We start from the raw sequence: 22,727 nt of genomic DNA on the forward strand, positions 1-22,727 counted from the left end.
TGATTACTATTTATTTTTGACAACGTTATAACTAAACTGATATTAATTATGAAGGTCTTTTAGAGTTTATTTTTTATTATATATTTATTTATTTTATTTGCAAAAAAAAATTATATATCTTTATAAATTAATTGACTATAGAAGAGAATAAACTTTAACCAATATTCCGAAAGCGTATAAATTGAACCACACTTGTCAATTAATTTAATTTAATTGTGTTTAACAAAATACTGAACATATAATAAATAATAATATAATAAAAACATCTTAAAAACAGTGGTTACGAAGTAAAATGGTACGGTTCTATCAGCGTTTCGTATGCAAAAGTCCTAATGGCACTTAAGGTAGTCCAAAGATGTAACCCCTTGTTTCAGACACGCACATCTGTAATGGCCGCCCTCATTAGTATCATTTAAGAACCCTACATGTTAACAGTCAGTAGACTTGTACACAAAATGTAACAAGAGATCTAGTATCTAATTTTACATAATTTTTAATAGAACTTAACAAAACAACCCGTTTTTTTATTTTATATCTCTGAAATAAGTCTAGTAAGGAATTTGTAGAGTTAATTCTCCTTTCGTATGTTTCGTATATATTAAATATATTTAAAATAATAATAAGCTTTATTCATAAAAAAATATTTACATACCGAGCTCTCTGTTCCTTGTGATAAGCCAAAGCCTAAGCCACAATGAACCAAAGAAGAAGCGAGCAATAGAAGTATTTGATCATAGAGGATCTCAAGATAGACAAGCACGCACAAGAATCGGTAATAGACGAATGGCCTGTATGGACCTTAATTTCCACTTTAGGGGTACTCATTTTAGCAGTAGTAAATTGCAAAAACGTTGTCTTTTTAATATTAAATATTATATTCCCTGGGAAAGGGGACGGGCGCTTTTGTTGAACGCAACCTGCGTTGACACACTTGCTCCGTCTCATGTCAGGGATAAAGCTTTAAGAGCGGGAGCCGCAGTGGAAAAAGCTGAAGTGACTAAATATGGCACAAATATTTGTCACTAATTCCAAGTTACATCTTTGTGTTGTTTGCAGTCGAAACACTTCAACTTTGCAGTGGTAATTTTTGTTTTTAAAAGAGATAGCTCCTCGCCTTAATGCCTCCACTTGTGACAAGATGGCAGGTGCATTTTTTGCCCAGAGAATGGGTATAGCGATTCAACGGGGAAATGTTGCCGGCATTCTGAACACCATTCCACGCGGACATGATTTGTACCATAACTATTTGTAAATATTTAGTTCTTAAGTTGTGAATTGTAAATATGTATATTTATTCAGTTTATTGTCTACGGTTATAATAAAGTTGAAATTTATATGAACTTAAGTCAATATTACGAAATAAATAAAACTAAATGTTTCTAAGACATAATATAATATATACATATATATTAGCTGGCCTGGCGAACTTCGTACCACCTTATATTTTTTTTTTTTTAATATAATATAAATAATAAACACGAGAAGGAATAATATCTAACTGAGGTAGGGCACAGCAGGAATTTCCTGCTCAAAATATGGAGCAGCCCGACTGGGGTAGTACCTCGACCTTACAGAAGATCACAGCAAAATAATACTGTTTTCAAGCAGTATTGTGTTCCTGTTGGTGAGTAAGGTGACCAGAGCTCCTGGGGGATTGGGGATTGGGTCGGCAACGCGCTTGCGATGCTTCTGGTGTTGCAAGTGTCTATAGGCTGCGGTAGTCGCTTACCATCAGGTGAGCCGTACGCTTGTTTGCCGACCTAGTGACATAAAAAAAAAAAAAAAAAAAAAAAAAAAAAAAATAATAAAATTGTAACTCCAAGTTTCCGACTGCGCCAAGTAAACGTCTTCTTTCTGGGTATTCGCATGTATAATAAAATTCCACAAACAATTTTGGAATTGCCTCAATATAAATTTAAAGGTTTTATTTAAAAAATAATAATAGATAAAGCTTATTATTCGGTGCAGGATTACATAGTTGATAAAGATGTGTGAACTTAGTGACGCTGTATTTTATGCAACTTGTTACTAATTTTGTACTAAAATACAGTTTATATATTATTTTTCAAAAGAGTAACTGCGGAGTTTCTTGCCGATTCTTCTCTGCAGAATCTACATTCCGAATCGGTGGTAGCTTCACTTTTACAAAAATAATAATTTATTTTTAAAGTCTTAATTTGTAAAATGACGATTCGAAGGTGTTCTTGGGGCCTATTTGAATAAAGCTGTTTTTGATTTTGATGATAATCATGAAAAGTTAGACATCAGTAAACCTGATGATATTAAATTTAAATCGCTCACTTCGTCATATATAGTAAACCGGCTGACAACACGTGCTAACTTACAACTAATTTTACAGTAATCTGAAATAGACTCAGACACCCAAAAACATATGTTGACCGTAGTTCTGTTTGCATTGTTTCTCGAAGTTATACTAAGCCATTAATTAAAATTGTTAATATTATTATTTATTTACTAACTAAATTTAGAAACCTCTGAACACTGAGCACTCTTACTCTTGCGTTTGTTCCTTACACTTCTTGTGAAAACACATGACAAATTTGAAACAACAAACAACACTTATTTATAAAATACAGTTTCTTTAACTCAGATTTAACTTACTAGTATATTTACAATTTTAATTCAGAGCAATAAAATTATAAATAATATTTTAAAAATAACACACTTTACATTAGATAAAAAATAAATCAACATCACTTCACCCTATCGCAGTCCACTGCTGGACATAGCCTCCACAAGTTCGCGCCAAAAATGGCGTGAACTTATGTATTTTGCTCATAGTCACCACGCCTGGCAGGCGGGTTGGTGACCGCAGGGCTGGCTTTGTCGCACCGAAGACGCTGCTGCTCGCCTTCGGCCGGTGTATTTCAAAGCCAGCAGTTGGACAGCTATCCCGCCATCAGTCGACTTTTTTAGTCCCAAAGTGATAGTAGAACTGTGTTATCCCTTAGTCGTCTCTTCGACACCCACGCTTCCGGTTCCACACAGCAATCAACATAGAAAATATTATTGTGTATCAGAGCTTAGAGTTGTTTTGACTAAGAAATAATCTAAGAATTAATTTATTCAGTCACTTAAATTTATCTTTAAATATACATAAGTTATTAAAATATTGCATAGTTGATACAGGAAAACACAAAGTTTCCGAATCAATAATTAAGTGACTCGTGAACCTCGTAAAAATAATCACTAAATATTTTTTTTTTTATAATTGTAAAGAAAATTGCTGTCTTGTAATTACAGAAGATATAATTTTTAAACGAGACAGCGATTTATATAATGCGCTAACTCATTAAGAAAATACGAAAATGCTTGGAGATTTAATAAACATTTGAACACTCAAAAGTTTAAATGTTGTTATTCAAAATCCTTTTTTGGTATAAACTCATTTCACTTACCATTTTAATTCGGTCATTTTGCGGACATGATTTATAACAAAACTATCTGTAAATATTTAGTTCTTAAGTTGTGAATTGTAAATATGTAAAATGTTTTCTGAAAATAAAGTTATTCGGTCTATACCTATGTTTTTAAAATTAATAAAAAATAAAATAGCTATAGTACTTAAGTATACCTATTCTACAAGATATATATATAAGGCATAGTATTTACTTTCAGACCATATTGTAATTTACAGGTAGTAAATAAAGTCTAAGATGTGATTCTACTATTAAAGTCATAACATATTGAAACATCAATGACTTAATAATGTTGTTTGACAGATTTACTATAATACTCGTACTAATTACATATATTTAGTACAACGGCGGCACAAATCGATACACACAGTTATTTTTTCAACATATATTCTTACAACAAAATGTTTACCAACAAAAATAAATTAACCATAAAATACTCAACAGAAAATAATCGAAATACAGTAATAATAAAAATACTGCAGCTAAAACTCTACGAAAATAACAATTATAATATAATTGGTATTCATTAATCATAGCAATTAACGTTGGATATTACGTTAGTGATTTTAATCGACGACAATTCTGAGTTGTCGCTAATGGCATTTGCAGGTGTCGCCTGCTATTAGGCGAGCGTGAAATTTGACTCCTTTATAGTTTCTTGAAATATTCAATTAGGAAAACACAGAATAAACGTCATAATGAGAAACGTTATTTCAGTCTAAAATGTTATAAATTTAAATATTATACGATAAAATAAAATTGTCCCCTTGAAGTGAAAACAATAGCTTTGCTGTTATGGCTGATGATTAATATGATTTCTCAAAACGGTTCATCACTGGTAAATGGATATTTTTTTAAATTCTGTTAATCAAAGAACCTTACAGACTATTAATAGTCTACGGGCATGTTTCACCGGTTGTGAATAACGCAATTTGATGAATAACAGTATCTGACAGTAAAAAAAATTCATTAATTAGTCTTTTTACCATCGAATTTTACTATATTTAAAGGATATTTCTATTTCCATATATCTTAAAGTTTCAGTTTATTAATTGAGGAGAAAACGTTCCTACTGGTCTGTCTCCCGCTATCAAAGTCTATTTGTATAATCATTCGTCAAATAGTGTAATTTCCACAAAATCAAAATCAAAAACAGCCTTATTCAAATAGGCCCAGAGAAGAATAGGCAAGAAACTCCGCAGTTACTCTTTTGAAAAATAATATTTAAACTGTGTTTTAGTACAAAATTAGTAACATGTTGCATAAAATACAGCGTCACTAAGTCAACACACCTTGATCAACTACTGGTGAAACAGGCCATAAGCGTATTTTTATAATTTAAGAGTTCGGAGTAGTAGTTACAAAAAAGACGAACGCTGAAACCGCTAGAAATAAATAGTAAAAGGATACAAACTGAAGATTATTACATTAAATGTTATGATAGGACATTTAAAAATAGATATCATAAATAAATAATTACAAGTCTGTAACAAATTAAACGAGACACTTGTTTATTCTAGCCGAGATATAGCAATGAAAAATCCCAAGATGAATAGCGCGGTAAGCTTCTTTACTCCGGAACAACTTAAGCAAGGAAATTATTTCCACAGTTATCACGAAGGCAAGAAATTAATATTTCAATCAAGTATAACGTTACCGTTTTCTGCGAGACTTGAAGCGACCAACACAGTTTGATCTCTTCTAGTGAGTTCGGCTCCTTCAAAACCTTAAGCCGATGAAGGTCAAAATATAGTAGAAAATATTATCATTCTCTATAATACCCTTCTGGATTGCAGAGTAGATTAAAACAATGAACGTGTTTGCAATTTAGAAGACGGTGCAACCCTTCGTGTGCGTTATAATTGCAGGGGTCGAGTTGGAAATGGTACCGCTGAAATCTTTCGGCTGAATTCTTAGACTGGATCGTCGGCTATTCTATGAATACTAAAAACGTTATCCGTATTAAGACTTCGTAGAAGGGAAAATAATATTTAATTTAAGATCGAGATTAAAATTTTTGACAATAGATACAGATGCATAATAGTTCGTTATTGAACGACCAATAAATCTTGAAAAACTTTTACAGCCTGAACGAGTGCATTTGTTTGTCTTACAACAGTATTTTTTAATTTTATTATTTGCACACACACAATCATATACAAACGCACGCGTGTACTTATATGTATATTTCTATACAAATAAATAAAATTGGAGTGTCTATTTGTAATATTAAAATAATGTAATATTAAATATTTGTATATAAATAATAACTTTTTACTAAATGAATATAGATTTATACACGGTACATATACCAAAATAACATTTTTTATAATTTTTGTCTGTCTGTTTGTTCCGGCTAATGTCTGAAACGGCTCGACCGATTTTGACGGGACTTTCGCTGACAGATAGCTTATGTAATGAGGAGTAAAATAACTTTACGTTATATATATATATATATATATATATATATACATACATCATATTTATCTCTCTTTCGCACTAAAAAGTAACCTGCATATATCATTTCTCAGGCTCTAGACTATCTGTATGTCAAATTTAATTTAAATCGGTTCAATAGTTTTTGGCGTGAAAGCGCGACAGACAGACACAGTTACGCATTTAAAACATTAGTAAGGATGAATATCTATCTATTCATTAATCATTCAGAGCCACAAACAGTTTTATTTTTCTTTTATTTTTACAATTTATAGTTACATTAAAACTGAACAAATTATGGTCAATTATTTAATTTTTATTAATGACATGTGCATTTAGTAAACTATATTTATCTATTGTAGTCATAACTACGCCATTTTATTGACACAACGTTCGTCTAGTTTAACCTAACGCGTTGTAGCAAGCAACGGAAGCTTAAGCTGTTTTTTTTTTTAAGACAAAAACCTTTTAAAATGTGTCACCTAAAGAAAAGTCGATTTATAAAAGAAAGCAACATAAAAAATCGGTCTATTTAGGTTAAAAAGCGTCCTGACCCCTTCTTGGACACAACTAAAGGGAAGTCTCTTAGGAAATCGTAGATAGACCACAGGCGCTTTAAATTCTACTTTTTTCTGCATTTTTACTCAGAAAACTTTCGAATAAGGGTAAGCATTAAAATCTAAATGTTATTGAAATTGTACGACACACTTATCAAGCAGATAATGTTTAAAGAATATGGTACTGCTTATAGTACTATTCGATGAGAAGAAAGATTATCCTAATCCTATGTTTTATATTCCTTAGTATTATTATTGGATTTTTGGAACTAACCCTATAATTCTCCGTCACCGTACCTGGAGTCAACAGGTAATGTTTTCAAATAAATTTAAAAGACTTCTTACAGGAAATTCAGGATCTAATGATTAGGTTTGTATCAAACCTTTTGGTTTGTGCTTTATTAGGGCTCTTTTTAGTTTTTGTTTGCATTTCTCATATTAGAAAATATCTTTAGTATCTAATACCAATATTCTAAAAGGTTACGTTTGTTTCATAAAATGTAATTATCAAGTACAATTCAATTCAGAAGTTTAGTAATATAAAGCAACTGCGTACATGTTTATGTTATTCCTTTAATTATTTTTTATTTATTTATTTATTATGAAATAAATTAAATAACATATAATCTACCATTTCAAAGCCATACACAAGAAAAAACAAGCCAAAAAGAAGAAAAGAAGAAGCCACAATTTAAGTATCTGTAAACCTTTCTTGTGCTTATTAATACTAATTATTATTATTATTATAAAGATAAAAAGAGAGAGGGTTACGTTTTGTAAGTTGTACTTCATTCGTGTGGTTAAGGGCATACTCGTTATATTTTTTGTATATGGCTTAGAGATGTATACATAATATATATTATGGATACGCCTAAAGCTAAAACTTCCTAAAAATTTCATTTGTTTCAATTTCTACTTCAATTCGACGTGACTTTTGTACTCGCCATGTATTATATACTATTTTCTTCGTGTTCTTGAAAGTTTCTTACTAGTGTAACAAAAGAATACGTTGTCTTCATTATCTGGAAACAGATAAAAAAAGCTTTAAATAAATATTTGAATCTAACATATTTTTTTCTGCTTAAAATGTGTAGTAGGTACTATAATGTTATAAAACTTAATTTTATTTATACTATTAGTCATCCAAAAGAAATTTTAGGTTTTTTTTGGTAATATGACAGAATGGAGGGAAAAGCAGAGTAAAAGTATGGAACTTTAATACAGGAAAAATGCGTGGGACAACCCATATCAAATAATAACCTATTTTTGAAGTAAAACTTCTTTAGGCGCATGAGGGTAAAAATTTTACGAATGAAACGTGCAACGTTTTGATGAAAAGGCAACGTTTTAGTCGCACAACGGTAAATTTATGTTGTTTTTGGTAGGTAGAGCCACCTAACCTGAACTACAGAAACTACAAAGGTTTGTAATATCGTTAGTATTACATTGCAAACTAACTAGATTACGCTGGAACGAAAGCTTTAGATTTGTATACATATAAAAGAGACTTAAAAATTAGTTTGCCAAAGAAGTTTCACTTCTGCCATGTGTACTTTGTACGCACGCACTTTTTTTACCATAATCTAATTAAAATACAGGTTACTTCATTCTAGTTAAAACTTTATAATATTAAATGGTATTAATACATCTGCCATAATAATCTAAGAAATCTAAAATCACAATTATGTTCGTAATAAGTGTCGAAATACATTTAATCGAAATTTTACACATTTTTTTTGTAGACAGGTACTTGATATATTGCCTAGCTTATAATACTATAATCATTAATTTCAATGCACGATATTTTGATTTAACATCTAACTTTGTCTTTGTATTACACGTTATAAGTATAATAAATAAATTTTCATACAACGAATATTTCCATGACAAAAAATTCGAGACAGTAAATGATATATTCATAATAAAAATGATCATTCAGATATTTAAAAGTATTTGCACTAGGACTGTTTACTAACGGAAGTAAACGTTTCAAGTGACAATGGGAACAACTTCAAGCCAACGATCACAATTGGAGTTTTAGCGCGTTCCATAAAAACCTGGATACTCCTTTTAAATGGTTCAGTCCTTGGGATCCAGTCGCTATTGTACGCCGCGAACACTAACTCTTGACTCTGAAAGAATACGTCGAACTCGCTAGAAAAGCAATATTAGACTAAAGAAAATATGTCAACGTAGCGCTAGACATTAGGTACTAACGTCTCCCGATTTAATGACTTTGTCTATGCACATTTTTTTTTTAATATTTAAGAAAGTAATGTCTTATTCTGAAAATAACATCAACCATGTTTCAATAATTATCTAATTCGCAGACTTCTCTTTTTGTTTAGACTTATATTATCAAAAGAAATATACTACTTTTTCTTAAGCTTGTAAATATAAAATATCGAAAAAAAATCAACCTATTCTAAAAGTCCTTACCCAGCTTTGTTCATCAATATTAATATTCATAATTAATAAGCTCTTTATAATAGCTCTCTTTAAAATCTAAGCTACACGACTAAAAGAAGGTCCTTTACCTGATTAGAAAGTTGCGTGCCAAGCCAACTAGGAAGAAAAATTTGTAAAAGCATTGCACATAGATAAAAAACCATGAATAAGATTGCTTCCATAGTCAAAGGCTAAAAAAAAAAACATTAGAAGTACATTATATTGATCAATATATATTGATGTAAGTTATGTATTAACATACATTTCATAGATATACATTTGTATAAAATATGTGAATAAATATGATTCATATATATTTGTACAAAAATCTTGCCTTAAAACAATAAATTTATTTCGTCTTAAATTAAAATTCGAATGTAACAGTGTTTCGACACTAAAAAAGAAAAAGGTTCTTAATTCGATTGTATTTTTCTTATGTGCGCTACCTCATAACTTTTTACTGGGTTACCGATCTTGATGGTTTTTTATTGATCCAAAACTGGTGCTTGTATGTGGTCCCATTTAAATTTAATCGAGATCTGACGAGTATTTATCGAGTTATCCCCATTAATGGATATTTAATTGATCGTGTTTTCAACGTGGGTAACGTTGTAATATTGAAGTCGATTTTATTTCGTTTACGAACAAACGCAGTTATACGTATTAATAAATTTAGTACTAACCAAAAGTAGTCCGCACCATATTACACAAATAATCATAGATCCTAATCCATATTTCACGAACATAATCACGCCAGTTACGCTTTGAACATCGCTACAATATCTGTGGATAAAAACATAAAGCAGCTCATATATCAATTATCCAATAAATACGCTATTAGATAATTAATCATCTTTTCAATTGTTTTTTTTTTATTTTTTTTTTATCATAAAAACGTAATTTAACCGTAATAAAAGCATGCAAAATTATGATTTATGCAATTTTGTTTATGGCTGATAGAAACATGCCATGTTAAATGCCGATTAATTTCGTGCGAAAGAAGAATATCTTGATTTAATGCTCAGAGCAAATTGGACTTGTGATAACAGAATTTTGCAAGACATTATTTCTGTTAGAAACCTTAGTTTTTTGGGAATAGTCATAACAAAAGTTGTTCAAGAATGTTCGCTTATAGATTCAAGAAAGCATAAATTGTCTAGCCAGAGAAGACGCTAATCTGTGTTCTACGTGCCAATAGTAGAGAAATTCAAACTCAACGCTAAAATTATTATAGGGTTTACATGATATCGTTTATCCAATCCTTATTAAACCTGTACATCAACAGGACTCATGTGATCACAAAAAACGTGAGTAAAGTTTAAGCTTTATGATTCGTGTATCTCCACGTGCTAGTGCAAGTGCTAATGCATTTAAAATATACAAATAAAAAATTATACCAAGAAAAATGACTTACTTTAAAATGCAAGCATAATGTTTTAAACATTGTTTTAGTTTTTTTACGTACAATATTTCTCGAGCTTCTCTCGATATATCTGCATCTTCTTCGACTTTAAGATGTTTTAATCTGTAGTTTAGTATTTTAATTTGTGTTATTGAATAAAACAGGATCCCGTTCATAAAGACATCACTGGTGACATCGTACAACATAATAGCATAGATGGCTACAATTTCGTAACCAAAAAGCCAAGCGAAATATTTGTTCTTTGTCTTTTCACTTAAAAAGAAATAATTGAACGTCGGCAGTGAAATGTGATAAGAGCTGATACCAAAATTTGCAAATATAGGAACTATGTCTTTCATGGTATACGCGAAGTGCGCCAATCCCATTAGTCCGTTCCAGTACAATTTATATTTCACCATATCCTTGTTGATTATCTCATTTGTTGCGTTGTCTGTTTCTTGAAATTCCTTACTATCTAATGAAGCAAGGACTTTAATAATGGTTCTCCTATGAATTAAAATCATGAACACGTTTATCGTTATAGCTACTACGCTGAAGAAAAATGTTACTTCTTTGATCATGATATCAATTTTTCGTGGTATGTAGATCAAACTGATTGTTTGCTGTATGTTGTATAATATCAATATCCCAAAAATGAAAGTATAAGAATAATATTTGTAAAGAGTTTTGTTTGTTCCACAATCCCATAAACCCAAATATTTCCAAATCTTTAATGTCTTATTTAGTGTAGTAGTTGGTCGTTCGACTTCCATCTTTGAAATAATTTATTTTAACAAAATAATTGCATTTTATAATATAATGAAATATTCGTTTTAAATATTTCCATATTATATCATTACTGGCATCTTTATTTCAACAATATACTTTTAAGTAAGGTTTACAATTGCGTTTTATTTCACATTACTTTATTAACAGCATATATCCAGTATGTGTCTCTTAACAAATAATGTTACCTTAAATAATAGTTTTTAATACATTTATAACATAGTATACTGTGATTATTCTGTCATAATAAATATAGAATGTACTATGCATTTAAAAATTGTACAATACCATCTGTACACCGCTTAGTAACGTTAGAATTCATAAATATTTAACCAACGGTGCTTTTTTCCGCAATACTCGCAAAGTGCATATTATGTTATTATACCAACGCCTGGAAAATACTTTTGAATATTAATAACTAAAGTAGAATTCACTTATTACTTATTTGATACCATGCTATCAGGAAATAATTGTAATAAGCTCTATTATTCATTGTGAGGAAAGAACTACCAAATACTTAGGACTGCTAAAGTTTACCAGTTTAAGTATATATGTACTTAAACGTGTCATTCCGTGTTATTATAAATAATTATAAAAACATATATATATTGAAATATTTTTATATTAAAATAAACAATAATAATAATAATAATAATAATGGCCAACCAAGTGGCCAAGATTCTCCACCAAGAGCTTGCTCTTATGTACGGTCTCCTGGAACAGAGGATGCCGTATTACCAATACTCACCGGTGCCAGTACTCGAACGCGACGGAGTCCGGCTCTACTGGGACCTGCCTATCGCCACAGACAGGACGATACTGGCGAACAAGCCTGATATCGTGGTGATGGACAGGGCACGGTCGAGGGTATTTTTAGTGGACATCACCGTCCCGCATGACGAGAACCTCGTGAAAGCCGAGACTGAGAAAAAACGTAAATATCTGGATCTGGCGCACGAGATTGTCGACATGTGGGGTGTGGGGTCCGCTGAAATAATCCCTATCGTAATATCTGCCAGCGGTTTGATCCCGGTTAGCCTCGCTCACCATCTGAGGCAACTGGGGATCCGGGACGGTTCACTCGCAGCCAGGATGCAGAAGGCGGTGTTACTTGACTCGGCTAGGATTGTCCGCCGGTTTCTCAGCCTACAGCCCTAACCCCCGGCCGTTTGATCTCCCTGCCGGGGCGTATTCCTCCACCCGCTTATATTTATATATGTAAGTATAAGTAAATTTACTATATAATCTATATAAGTAGTTATTGTAATATATGTATCTATTATGTATTGGGCGGGCGGAGTGACATTCAGTGGATTATAATAATAATAATAATAATAATAATAATAATAATAATAATAATAATAAATAAAAGATACGAAGAAATGAATACAAAAAAAGAACAGAATAAATTATTTGCCGAAAACGAACATAAACTATACAGAAGCCTGGGAAGTAATACCGCAAAAGATATAAAAATACCGAGTAAAGAAAATGTAGAAGAATTCTGGAAATCAATCTTATCAAACCCTCAACCATACAACGCGGAAGCTAATTGGATTAAAGAAATAGAAACAATGTCAAACGAAGTAAATAGAGTAGATTCAGTAGAGATTACAGAAGATCAAGTAAGATTTGCCTTACGTAGAATGCACAATTGGAAATCACCGGGCCTAGATCAAATTCAAAATTATTATATAAAATATCTGACCAACGTACACAAATACTTGGCCTCATTATTTACAAACATAGTCTCAGGAACAGAGCCAGTAGAAGAGTGGTTCACGACAGGTAAAGTTATACTGGTACCTAAGAATGAAATCACCGAGGACCCGAAAAACTGGAGACCTATAGCGTGCTTACCAAGTATGTACAAACTTCTTACTTCTGTATTAGCCAACGTTCTATATAACCATTGCCACAAGAATAACATCATTTCAGAAGAACAAAGGGGATGCCGCCGTGGAGTCAGGGGTTGTAAAGATCACCTAATGGTCAATAAAGCTATATTAGAGGATGCACACCAATCCCAAAAGAATCTTAGTATGGCGTGGATAGACTATCGAAAGGCTTTTGATAGTGTTTCACACGAATGGCTTCTCAAGCTGCTTGATGTCTATAGATGTCCTCCTGTGATTAAGAGATTTCTTATTTTAGCCATGCCATCCTGGCGAGTAATCATGACAGCCCGTGGCTCGCACGAGTCAATAACTACCGAACCGATTTATATCAGACGCGGCATTTTCCAAGGCGACTCCCTTTCTCCGTTATTGTTCTGCTTAGCATTAAACCCTCTTTCATTCGTACTCAATAAGTATGAAATGAAAGGCTACAAACTCAAAGATAGCATCTGGATTAATCATCTCTTATATATGGACGATCTCAAAATATATGCAAACAATAGAACCAATTTAAAAGTATTACTTGACAGTGTGGAGATATTTACAAGCGATATAGGTATGAAATTTGGTTTGGAGAAATGCAACGTATTACATTTAAATGCAGGACACAGAAACATAGCATTAGGCGGTGGGCACATACTTCTGAGTGGCGAAACATTCAAACAACTTGCAATAGATGATAGGTATAAATATTTAGGAGTACATGAATCTGGAAAAATAGAACATAGCGTCATTAGAGAACAGATAAGTAAAGAATATTTAAAAAGAGTCAAAAAGCTACTTAACACACACTTGAATTCCCGTAATCTCATCAAAGGTATAAACACGTACGCTGTTCCGGTTTTACTTTACTCTTTCGGTGTAATTAACTATAAAAACAGTGACCTAAAGAAAATAGATGTTAAGACTAGAAAACTACTAGCGATTAAAAAAGCACACCAACAGAAAGCAGAAGTAGAAAGACTGTACTTACCAATAAATCAGGGAGGAAGAGGGTTACTAAATGTGGAATACATGTATAAAACACAAATTGTTAAATACAAGCAATATCTAAAAGCAGAAAGCGATCACCTAATCAAAGCAATAGTACAGCATGATACAAGTAGGGATAGATATTCAATATTAAAGGAAGCACAAGAAATAGAAAGAGAAATACATCTACCTCAAGGAAATGCACTAACAGATGAAGAAATTAGGAAATCCACAGTAAATAGGCACAACGAAATATGGAGAAATAAACAGCTACATGGTCAATTTCCCAAAAAAGTCTTAGATCAGGGTAACATAGACAAGGAACTGTCATTTAAATGGATTAAGAAACAGCAGATATCTCCAAGCATCGAATCCTCAATATTTGCAATACAGGACCAAGCAATTATGACACGACAACACCAACGTGACATACTTAAGGAGCCAGTAGACGGCATGTGTCGGCTGTGTGCAAGCAAAGATGAGACCACTCAGCACATAATATCTGGTTGTGAAAAACTGGCAGGGACCTATTATGTTAAACGACATAATAACCTTGTCCAGTACATCTACTGGTGCTTGGCTCGACACCATAAAATGGAAGTTTCTCACTTATGGTGGAAGGAAACACTTATTCAACCACAAGTAAAAGAAAATAACTCAGCCAAAATTATGTGGGAAATCCCTGTTCAAACTGATGTTACCATAACGCACAATAGACCGGATTTAATTTATACAAACAAAGATAACAACAAAACTTACCTAATAGATGTAACTGTACCGTCAGATTATAACATCGGAGCTAAAGAAATTGAAAAGTTAAGCAAATACCACCTACTCAAAACTGAAATCAGCCGTTTGTGGAACACACAAACGGTTGTCATTCCAATAGTAATAGGAGCAACAGGAGTAGTAGCTAAAAGCATAAAAAAGTACTTAGAACAGCTAGATTCCAACATTGACGTTAGCATTCTTCAGAAACAAGCAGCCATACATACAACAATCATACTCAGTAAAGTACTTGGAGACACTGTTTTCGTACACAATATACAAGACCCACTTTCACAAAATACACAACTATCAGTAGATAGAGACACGCAGCAATCACCAGACACACAGCAGTTAGCAGACACACCACACTCTCTCAACACAACTCAAGAACCTAGCACAAACAATTTACAAAGACGAGGAAGAGGTAGAGGAAGGAGAAGAAATGGCGCGCAACGTGCGCGTATAGAATAGGAGGGATATAAATGCCTTTTTTCTCGTGGGTTACGAGACGGGGTATTTATTTAGACCGACTTAAGTCGTGAAGGTTAGCCAACCATAATATAATAATAATAATCAAAGCACTAGCAGGAAGAATAAAAAGATACGAAGAAATGAATACAAAAAAAGAACAGAATAAATTATTTGCCGAAAACGAACATAAACTATACAGAAGCCTGGGAAGTAATACCGCAAAAGATATAAAAATACCGAGTAAAGAAAATGTAGAAAAATTCTGGAAATCAATCTTATCAAACCCTCAACCATACAACGCGGAAGCTAATTGGATTAAAGAAATAGAAACAATGTCAAACGAAGTAAATACAGTAGATTCAGTAGAGGTTACAGAAGACCAAGTAAAATTTGCCTTACGTAGAATGCACAGTTGGAAATCACCGGGCCTAGATCAAATTCAAAATTATTACATAAAATATCTGACCAACGTACACAAATACTTGGCCTCATTATTTACAAACATAGTCTCAGGAACAGAGCCAGTAGAAGAATGGTTCACGACAGGTAAAGTTATACTGGTACCTAAGAATGAAAACACCGAGGACCCGAAAAACTGGAGACCTATAGCGTGCTTACCAAGTATGTACAAACTTCTTACTTCTGTATTAGCCAACGTTCTATATAACCATTGCCACAAGAATAACATCATTTCAGAAGAACAAAGGGGATGCCGCCGTGGAGTCAGGGGTTGTAAAGATCACCTAATGGTCAATAAAGCTATATTAGAGGATGCACACCAATCCCAAAAGAATCTTAGTATGGCGTGGATAGACTATCGAAAGGCTTTTGATAGTGTTTCACACGAATGGCTTCTCAAGCTGCTTGATGTCTATAGATGTCCTCCTGTGATTAAGAGATTTCTTATTTTAGCCATGCCATCCTGGCGAGTGATTATGACAGCCCGTGGCTCGCACGAGTCAATAACTACCGAACCGATTTATATCAGACGCGGCATTTTCCAGGGCGACTCCCTTTCTCCGTTATTGTTCTGCTTAGCATTAAACCCTCTTTCATTCGTACTCAATAAGTATGAAATGAAAGGCTACAAACTCAAAGATAGCATCTGGATTAATCATCTCTTATATATGGACGATCTCAAAATATATGCAAACAATAGAACCAATTTAAAAGTATTACTTGACAGTGTGGAGATATTTACAAGCGATATAGGTATGAAATTTGGTTTGGAGAAATGCAACGTATTACATTTAAATGCAGGACACAGAAACATAGCATTAGGTGGTGGGCACATACTTCTGAGTGGCGAAACTTTCAAACAACTTGCACTAGATGATAGGTATAAATATTTAGGAGTACATGAATCTGGAAAAATAGAACATAGCGTCATTAGAGAACAGATAAGTAAAGAATATTTAAAAAGAGTCAAAAAGCTACTTAACACACACTTGAATTCCCGTAATCTCATCAAAGGTATAAACACGTACGCTGTTCCGGTTTTACTTTACTCTTTCGGTGTAATTAACTATAAAAACAGTGACCTAAAGAAAATAGATGTTAAGACTAGAAAACTACTAGCGATTAAAAAAGCACAACAACAGAAAGCAGAAGTAGAAAGACTGTACTTACCAATAAATCAGGGAGGAAGAGGGTTACTAAATGTGGAATACATGTATAAAACACAAATTGTTAAATACAAGCAATATCTAAAAGCAGAAAGCGATCACATAATCAAAGCAATAGTACAGCATGATACAAGTAGGGATAGATATTCAATAATAAAGGAAGCACAAGAAATAGAAAGAGAAATACATCTACCTCAAGGAAATGCACTAACAGATGAAGAAATTAGGAAATCCACAGTAAATAGGCACAACGAAATATGGAGAAATAAACAGCTACATGGTCAATTTCCCAAAAAAGTCTTAGATCAGGGTAACATAGACAAGGAACTGTCATTTAAATGGATTAAGAAACAGCAGATATCTCCAAGCATCGAATCCTCAATATTTGCAATACAGGACCAAGCAATTATGACACGACAACACCAACGTGACATACTTAAAGAGCCAGTAGACGGCAAGTGTCGGCTGTGTGCAAGCAAAGATGAGACCACTCAGCACATAATATCTGGTTGTGAAAAACTGGCAGGGACCTATTATGTTAAACGACATAATAACCTTGTCCAGTACATCTACTGGTGCTTGGCTCGACACCATAAAATGGAAGTTTCTCACTTGTGGTGGAAGGAAACACTGACTCAACCACAAGTGAAAGAAAATAACTCAGCCAAAATTATGTGGGAAATCCCTGTTCAAACTGATGTCACCATAACGCACAATAGACCGGATTTAATTTATACAAACAAAGATAACAACAAAACTTACCTAATAGATGTAACTGTACCGTCAGATTATAACATCGGAGCTAAAGAAATTGAAAAATTAAGCAAATACCACCTACTCAAAACTGAAATCAGCCGTTTGTGGAACACACAAACGGTTGTCATTCCAATAGTAATAGGAGCAACAGGAGTAGTAGCTAAAAGCATAAAAAAGTACTTAGAACAGCTAGATTCCAACATTGACGTTAGCATTCTTCAGAAACAAGCAGCCATACATACAACAATCATACTCAGTAAAGTACTTGGAGATACTGTTTTCGTACACAATATACAAGACCCACTTTCACAAAATACACAACTATCAGTAGATAGAGACACGCAGCAATCACCAGACACACAGCAGTTAGCAGACACACCACACTCTCTCAACACAACTCATGAACCTAGCAATAACAATTTACAAAGACGAGGAAGAGGTAGAAGAAGGAGAAGAAATGGCGCGCAACGTGCGCGTATAGAATAGGAGGGATATAAATGCCTTTTTTCTCGTGGGTTACGAGACGGGGTATTTATTTAGACCGACTTAAGTCGTGAAGGTTAGCCAACCATAATATATAATAATAATAATACATAATTAAATTATAAACAGCATCGTTTTATTTAATCTGATTCACGCACTTGGAAATTTCGAACGAGAGTGAAAAATGAATAGGCTGTTTTAATAATCTGAAACAAAAAGATATAGATATTACTTATAGCATTTTTATTAAAATGTTATCTTTTGACTTATATCTTATAGAGTTAACCAGGTTTACTTTCTGTAAAAGCGCTTTTTTTTTCAAAAGCCTACATACAGAAATTTTGTATTTATCCTGTGCATGTTTGATTTTCTGTTGCCAACTATTTTTTAGTTACTATTATTTGTTTTGTAATGCGCATTTTTGTCCGTCACAGAGTAGTATAAATTTTATTAAATATGTTCAGAACAGAGATTGTTTTATTAAATTCATAGATCAAAAGTTTACAACAAACATTTAGCCATTGCATTAAATGATTATAAGAAAAATAAAAATTACAGTGTGCAAAAGTAATAAATTTAAATGAATTAAAGCGTGGGACACTAAGCTTTGTTCCATTTACTATTACAGAAGAATAAAGCTTTTCCCTGAAATAAGACGTTATTACTATTCGCTTCTTTTTAGTGCCGCTGAGTTTTTTAGTAAGTACTTAATTTGCTTAAATTCTTATGCTCAAAGATGTCGGAAATACCTTGAAGAAATCTACATGACTTGGCCGTAGTAGCCGTAGTAGAAGAAACGTTATATATTAAAATACAATTCTTCTTCTCAATTATATTACTTAATAAAAATAATTACTTACTTGCTAGAAATAGTATTATCAATATACATTATACGAACCGCTGTAAATAATTCAAGTGAAAGTGGAAATATCCTCCAACATGTTAGCACAATATTACATTTTGCTCGTTCCATAAACAAATTAAGACTTCGTTTAAATCCTTCAGATCTTGGTATCCATTCGCTGCTATACGCTGCGAATACCAGTTTTTGACTCTGTAACAATTTTTTTTTTATTATAATTAAATATTTTGGTCATTCTGAAAATAATAAACGGGACGCTATTTTTTTTTTTTGTATATAAATAGTTGGAGGTATAAAACAATTACAAAATACTTACTTCGTGACTAAGTAGAGTACCCAACAAAGCAGGCACAAATATTTCTAAGACCATGACGATTAAATAACCCACCATAAACATCATCGTTTCTATTGTCGAAGGCTTGGTTGTCAAAGAAAAAGTAAAATTTATTATGATAAGATATTAAACAAATGGTAAAACTATTATTAGCAGTGACTAAAATAAAAAAATAGTTTAATTTTTACATCTAGTTTCAATTAAATATATGTTCATAATAATTATTTTAAAACATCTAACTCATTATTGTTAATAAACCTTAATACAACGATTTCTAAAAAATTATGTTTGGTTAGTCAAAATACGAATTAACTTACCAGAAGTAATCCACACAAAACAACACAAATTATCACAGACGCCATGCCGAATTGGACAAACATTGTAATACCTATGATGTCCTGTATAGTCGAACAATACCTATAAAAGGAAAATATTATTATTTATCTAAAATAATACAAATTAAATTTTAAAATTGTGTTTTTCACAAACTTACTTGAGAATTAGCTCGTAATGTCGTAAATACTTATATAATTTAAGGTTCTGTAAAGCTTCTCTTTTTTTAATTTCTTTCGAGAAATTATCATCTATTTTAAAGTTGCTAAATTTAATATTCAGCACTTTTAATTGTGCTACTGGTATGATCAACAGTCCAGCAATTAACGTATCAATGTTAACATTATACTGCATATGAGCATACATTCCCACCGATTGGTATATGAACCAGAATACAAAATATCGTCGAATAATTTCATTATCTAAGAAATAATATTTGCATATCGGCAACTCCAATGTCGTGTTGAATATCAAATACCCGAATATCGGCAGAAATACTCGTGAAGAATAACTAAAGTTCCCAAGAATAGCGTTTATTTTCCAATAAGTTTTGTACTTAGCGACGTAGCTTTTAACAATTTGTCTGCTGGCTTCATCTTCACCTTTAAAAGCCTCGCAATCTAATATATCGAAGGCATAAAGGAGTTTTTCACGCAGTAAAATTACCATTAAAACTTTCGAAGTAACCACCACTTCGGTAAATAAAAAAATTACTTCTCTGATCAATAAATCTATCTTTGGAGGCGTAAATAACATATTTAATACAAGCAATGCGTTATAAGTGAAAAGATTTACAAGAAGAAACATAACTAAATAACATTTATAGATTTTTGACGTATTATAATGAGACCATACTCCAAAGATCCTAAGATGTGCAAAATTAATTTTAAAGCAATCGGATATTTTTGACTCAACCATGCTATCTGTTTGAAATTTAAAATGTATCTGTTCCGATACCACTACGATGTAATGTTAGATGTTTACGATGTAATTGCTAGAAATGTCAACTTTAGAATTATTTGGTCCTCATCACTGTATACTAATTGCCGTACAACATCGGTTAATTGCTGTATCACATCGTCGTGGTGTGTGATTAAAAAATTACACTCTTTCTTGGACCAATTATGTAATTTTACAAATTGGTACCTACTTAACGCTTTATTTATTTGATACTTGTTATATCTAACATTTCATTTCAAAAAAACTGCAAGGATGAACAACTCAAGTTTTTTTAAACATTTTTTTATTTCATTCTCAAGTCATAACGTAACATTTCAGTAGTAGTGCCGTGCAATGTAATATAAATGAAAAACCATACAAAACTATCCTTGCATAATGGAAGCGTGACTTTTAATATCCCGAAAGTATTCACGCATCGCACAACGAAGTTGGGTGAGTGGAGGCAGGAATGAAAGACGCGCATACCTACAGTAATGATGGCTGCAGGCCACGTCTCATTGTGAGCCAGCGCTGCGCCCGGAAAATTAAAGCAACTAAACTTAGAGAAAATTTAACCATGGGCGCTGTTGCGCTTTAATTTTCATATAGATATTTCATACGCAAGCTAAGTGGATGGAGCACGTGCTTTTTACTAACGCTCGGAAACTCTTCACGACTCGGAAAATTGAAAACATTGCGAAGAATAAGATACTTAGAGAAAAAAAGTTCTTATAAACTTATTCTGTAAGACTGTTTAATATATTCTCTTAAGTAAAATTACTTTTCTAATATAATTATAGAAAAATATCTTTGTCAAATTAATGATTTAAACCCGTACTTTTTTAATTAGCACTTACTAATTGATAAATTAATAAAAATTCTGTATATAATTTATTCTATTTTGCTCATTTTAAGGATCCTCGAGGATGGAACAAAAACGAGCAAGCTTTTCAGAGTTGAAATAAGTGTGAATTCATTCTTCGCACTATTATTCACATTCCCACAGCTTCGCTCTTAAGCCTACGTTTCATTTATTAAAGAAAAAACTTTTTACGTCTCTTTCCTGTTTTTTAATTAAGTGTAACTAAGAGGCTCCTTTGTTCGGCTTTCGCCTCTTAATTGCCGGCAGTCAGTCACTTCTCTTCAACAACGCTTTATTTGCCTACTTGTGTTTATGAAAGCTAAAATTAATTTCTTAATAGTAATTAGATATTGTACGAAATTGAAAAATTGTTTCTGAATGATGATCTTATATAACACACTAGCTTTGGAACGATACTTTGCTTGAGCATAAAGCTCATATACATATACATTTGTTCTAACCCAAGTAATAAATACTTTTCAATTTTTATTTCATGTTTAAAACTTTAACTGCAAAAGTAACAAAATTGCTATAGCATTTTTATACCCCATTAAGAATTTTCAAAAATGATGACAGAAATGTTTATTAGTTATAAATAGTTTAAACATTCTACGACAACTTACAGTTAACAATAGTTAAACTCTCATATGAACATTTACTCCCGATTCTAGCCCTGAAAGGGGGAAAGTTTCAAAAACGCTGAGATACTTTAAATATAATATTACTAAATAGCGACCCTCCAGCTTGGCACGGTTGTATTTAGTAAAATAAAAATGAATGAAAATTTTAATTCGTAAAATTTCTTTATAATCCGTGTCTGACGCGAACTTGGGGAGGCTTATGTCCAGTAGTGGACTCCAATCGGCTGAACTGACTAGCTGACTGACTTTATAAAAAATATTAGCAACTAACTTTTCGTTAAAAAAACAATTTTAGTTATTTATACAGGGCGATGACGGATCAGTCAGTCAGTAAGACAGAGTCATTTCTATGACTGACTGTCAGTATATACAGACGGCTAACTTTATATAATATTACTAAAGTTTTAATAAAATATTACAATGTTAATTTTCTTCATTTGTCATACCTGTGTTTTTGCATTTTTTTATTTTATTTTGATTGACTTGTGTCTGAAGCAAAGCTCTGTAAACTTGTATGTATGAAATAAATAAATAAATAAAAATGTTATTTTTTCAGTTAATCTCAACAAAAGGTACATCTTACTTCTATTGTACATTTAATATTCTAGAACAGTCAATCCAACCCAAGTCAGTTTAATAATCCATAGTTAAACAAAGCAAAAAGCGATCTAGAAAGGTTATCTAAAAGCGAGTACACTCTGTTTAGTATGCATT

The 22,727-nt window shown here is 32.3% G+C and overlaps 1 protein-coding gene across 1 annotated transcript; it reads right to left on the bottom strand.

Annotated features, from left to right (window-relative positions):
* Positions 1-7,010: 7,010 nt before the first annotated feature.
* LOC123660257 lies at positions 7,011-20,489 on the bottom strand. Its single transcript, XM_045595387.1, is given in 11 exon segments — positions 7,011-7,455; positions 8,410-8,565; positions 8,971-9,064; positions 9,554-9,664; positions 10,296-11,056; positions 16,380-16,543; positions 18,170-18,248; positions 18,941-19,096; positions 19,221-19,322; positions 19,556-19,655; positions 19,732-20,489. Coding segments are annotated over 11 exon segments (2,553 nt in total). The 3' UTR covers positions 7,011-7,383.
* Positions 20,490-22,727: the final 2,238 nt, after the last annotated feature.

This window comes from Melitaea cinxia, chromosome 1 (assembly GCF_905220565.1).
Source record: "Melitaea cinxia chromosome 1, ilMelCinx1.1, whole genome shotgun sequence".
NCBI classification, from domain to species: domain Eukaryota; kingdom Metazoa; phylum Arthropoda; class Insecta; order Lepidoptera; family Nymphalidae; genus Melitaea; species Melitaea cinxia.